The sequence below is a fragment of the Chinchilla lanigera genome, unplaced genomic scaffold, assembly GCF_000276665.1.
Source record: "Chinchilla lanigera isolate Chin_1 unplaced genomic scaffold, ChiLan1.0 scaffold00057, whole genome shotgun sequence".
In the NCBI taxonomy this organism is placed as follows: Eukaryota; Metazoa; Chordata; class Mammalia; order Rodentia; family Chinchillidae; genus Chinchilla; species Chinchilla lanigera.
In genome coordinates, this window is record NW_004955458.1 from 2877439 (window position 1) to 2880959 (window position 3521).

Genomic DNA, 3521 nt, shown 5'->3' on the forward strand with positions numbered 1-3521 from the left:
GCTTTATCCTCCATTAGATTTAGTGTTTCTATTTTAATATTTAGATCATTGATCTATTTTAACTTTAATTTAGTACATGGTGAGAGACATGGGTCTCATTTTAGTATTTGGCATGTGGAAAGCCAATTTTTCCAGGACCATTTCTTAAAGAGGCTATTTTTCTTCCAGTGAACATATTTGCCCCCTTTGTCAAAGGTAAGGTGGCCGAGTGTGTTTGCAGCTGTGTCTACATCATCTAATCTGCTCCACCGATCCTCAGGTCTGTAAAAAATTTATTTTTTAAAAATTGGGTTGTTTTTCTGTAACATGAAGCCTTAAGGAGTTTGGCACTTCTCATGCATATAAAATTCAGGAAAGTCATTGAAGTAGTGGAGATACTGATCCTGATGAAAAAGGGAAAATCAAATGTAAACTAACTTTTATTTGGACAACTCTCTTTTCTACAGAATTTTAATATCGAACTGTTCATAGAAGTCTTGATTTTTACAAGAAGATTCTGTAAACATCAAATGTCAGTGATGAGAAATCACACAGTAATAACAAGTTTCATATTGCTGGGCCTGACCAATGACTCACAACTACAAGTTCTGCTTTTTATCTTTCTGTTTCTCACCTACGTGTTGAGTGTAACTGGAAATCTGACTATTATCATCCTCACAATGGTGGATCCCCATCTTAAAATTCCTATGTACTTTTTCCTTAGAAATTTTTCTATCTTAGAAGTTTCATTTACCACCGTCTGTATTCCTAGATTCTTATACAGCTTATCAACAGGAGATGATACCATCACGTACAATGCTTGTGCATGTCAAATATTCTTTGTTATTCTCTTTGGAGCAACTGAATTTTTTCTCCTGGCAGCCATGTCCTACGATCGTTATGTGGCCATCTGTAAACCTCTTCACTATATGACCATCATGAACAACAGAGTGTGTATGTTATTAGTTTTGTCTTGTTGGGTATCTGGTTTGATGATTATCATCCCACCTCTTAGCTTGGGCCTCCAGCTTGAATTCTGTGACTCCAATGCCATTGATCATTTTAGCTGTGATGCAAGTCCTCTCTTAAAGATCTCATGCTCAGACACATGGGTAATTGAACAGATGATTATCCTTGTAGCAGTATTTGCACTAATTGTTACATTACTCTGTGTGATTCTGTCCTACACTTACATCATCAGGACAATAGTGAGATTCCCCTCTGCCCGGCAAAGAAAAAAGGCCTTTTCTACCTGCTCCTCCCACATGATTGTGGTTTCCATGACCTATGGCAGCTGCATCTTCATCTACCTCAAACCATCAGCAAAAGAAGAGGTGGCCATCAATAAAGGAGTTTCACTTCTGGAGACTTCTGTTGCACCCTTGTTAAATCCCTTCATTTACACCTTGAGGAACAAGCAAGTGAAACAAGCTTTCAGTGACTCTATAAAAAGATTACATTTCTTTCAAGGAAGGTAAAGTTTTGATCAAAGAAAATTTGTATATTTAACTAGACCTTCTAATTTATGACTATTTTCCTGTATACAACTATCAGATTAACCTTCTCAATCACATTTAATATTTCATAGTGATCTCACTTTTATCAAGCCTTTTGTTCTATCAGACCAAACTCTTGGTATTTTTCCTTGTAAAAAATGTGTTTACAAGAAGTTAAGGTTTCTTCATTTCTGAGACAGTTTTACTGCTCTAGAGAAGGAAGAAAATCAGCAATATTTTTAAATTGATAAATTATAGATGGCTACAATTATTTGGAAACAGTGCTAATATATTTATCTAAAACAAAGTTATCAAAAGTAATATTACAAACTCAAAAAAAGGCAAAAATATAAAGCAACAATAATAGATCTATATCCAAAACATTAAACCAGTCCCTCCCCACCCTTCCTTACAGGAATTTTTTGTATCTTTACAAATTTTGAAATAATGCTATTTCCAAAATGATCCTATATATCTCCAACCGTTGACCTCTCATGTACTGAAAAAAAAATCTGAAATAGAAAACCTGCCCCAAAGGCTGTCCAAAGTGCTTACTATTAAAACCAAAGTGGTTGTACTCACTATATAAAAAAAGTTTTAAAGAATGAAATATTTTTAAAGTACTTAATTTTAATGAAAATCTAAAAAAGAAAAAGTTAGCACCTCAAAAAAGTAAGACTGAAGCAGATAGAGCAGCAGGAAAGGAATATTACTCCATTTTTTTGTATGTGAGTTTTAAGACATACATTCACAAATAAAGATAAAAATCAGTGATTACTGAAAATTAAATCTGAAGCTTTGAAATTTCAGTCAGGATGAAAAACAGTATTTTTTTAACCTGGAGGTATAAACTCAGAAGTCCAACTGTTTAAAATAAAACAAAGCCACTGAGGCTGAGCTGCTCCTTCAGAGAACAAAATCCCTTCATCTTGCAGATCAGCTAGCACCACAACTCTTCCGAAAACAGCTCCCATGCCTTTGCTCTGACTTTCAAGCTCTTACATTACATTCCTAAAATTGGTATCCTAGTCTTAAAATTATGTAGATATTCTCATTACTATCATCCTATTAACCTGTGCTATTGTAACATATTTTCAATATGATCTCGGAAAATTGTAACCATGATTTTGCTTTAATCCCTGCTTGATCTTCTTAATATATGTGTGCTCCCAGTGAGATGGATCTTAGCAAGTCTCCACAAATAATCATCATTCATAGATTGAGACTGCCCTGAGCTTTAGTAAAAGAAGATCACTACTCCAGTTCTCTGCTTACCACAGAAAAAATCTAGGAAGAAGATAGTAGCATATTGTTTACAGAAAAAGACAAGTCTGAACTTGGCTGGGCATATTCAACTTAATATTTCCTAATACTAACCTTAACCCTAACGTTTAATTTAGAGCTTGTCCCTTGAAAACAGATGACTCTACCCTATTATAAGCATATAAGTTATAAACATTCACCTGGGTATGCTTAAAAGTCTCTTATAAACATAGATATGTTCTCATTAAATTAGAACTACACTGTAGTATTTATAAGGGCAAGATAAGAGTTAATACTCTAGAAAACTCTGATATAGTTCCATCTCTCTCTCTCTCTTTCCCTTTTTTTTTCTCTCTCTCTCTTTCTCTCTAACTCATTCCAAGAAATTCTGTTAAATCCACCAATATATCTGCCTTTTTAAAAATTGCTGTACAGACCCTAAAAACATGGTCTCAATATTTTATAAATCAGATCAGTGGCTCAGGGCCAGAGATAAAGGGGCCAGGGACCAAGATCAGCTTCCATCATTCACCCAGACAGAACCTGAAGTGTTTTCTAATCCAGTGGGCAGCTCTCAAGTCAAGCAAATTGATAATCCACCTTAGCTGTCACACCTCTAGAGTGTATATGAATCCTTTTATAAGTACTTTAGGAATAAGAACAAAGGCAGGAAAAATATTCAAAAGATATATTTTACCTTTGTCCTTAAACATAGCACACAGTTTGTTGAAGTAAGGTACCAGGAAATTCCAACATTGGAAGACTATTTGTTCCTGTATTTCT

The 3521-nt window shown here is 34.6% G+C and overlaps 1 protein-coding gene across 1 annotated transcript; it reads left to right on the forward strand.

Annotated features, from left to right (window-relative positions):
• Positions 1-509: 509 nt before the first annotated feature.
• Positions 510-1457, forward strand: LOC102022471 (olfactory receptor 6C2). Its single transcript, XM_005397503.2, has one exon. It carries the CDS (start codon positions 510-512, stop codon positions 1455-1457), a length of 948 nt encoding a protein of 315 aa, XP_005397560.2.
• The last annotated feature ends 2064 nt before the right edge of the window (positions 1458-3521 follow it).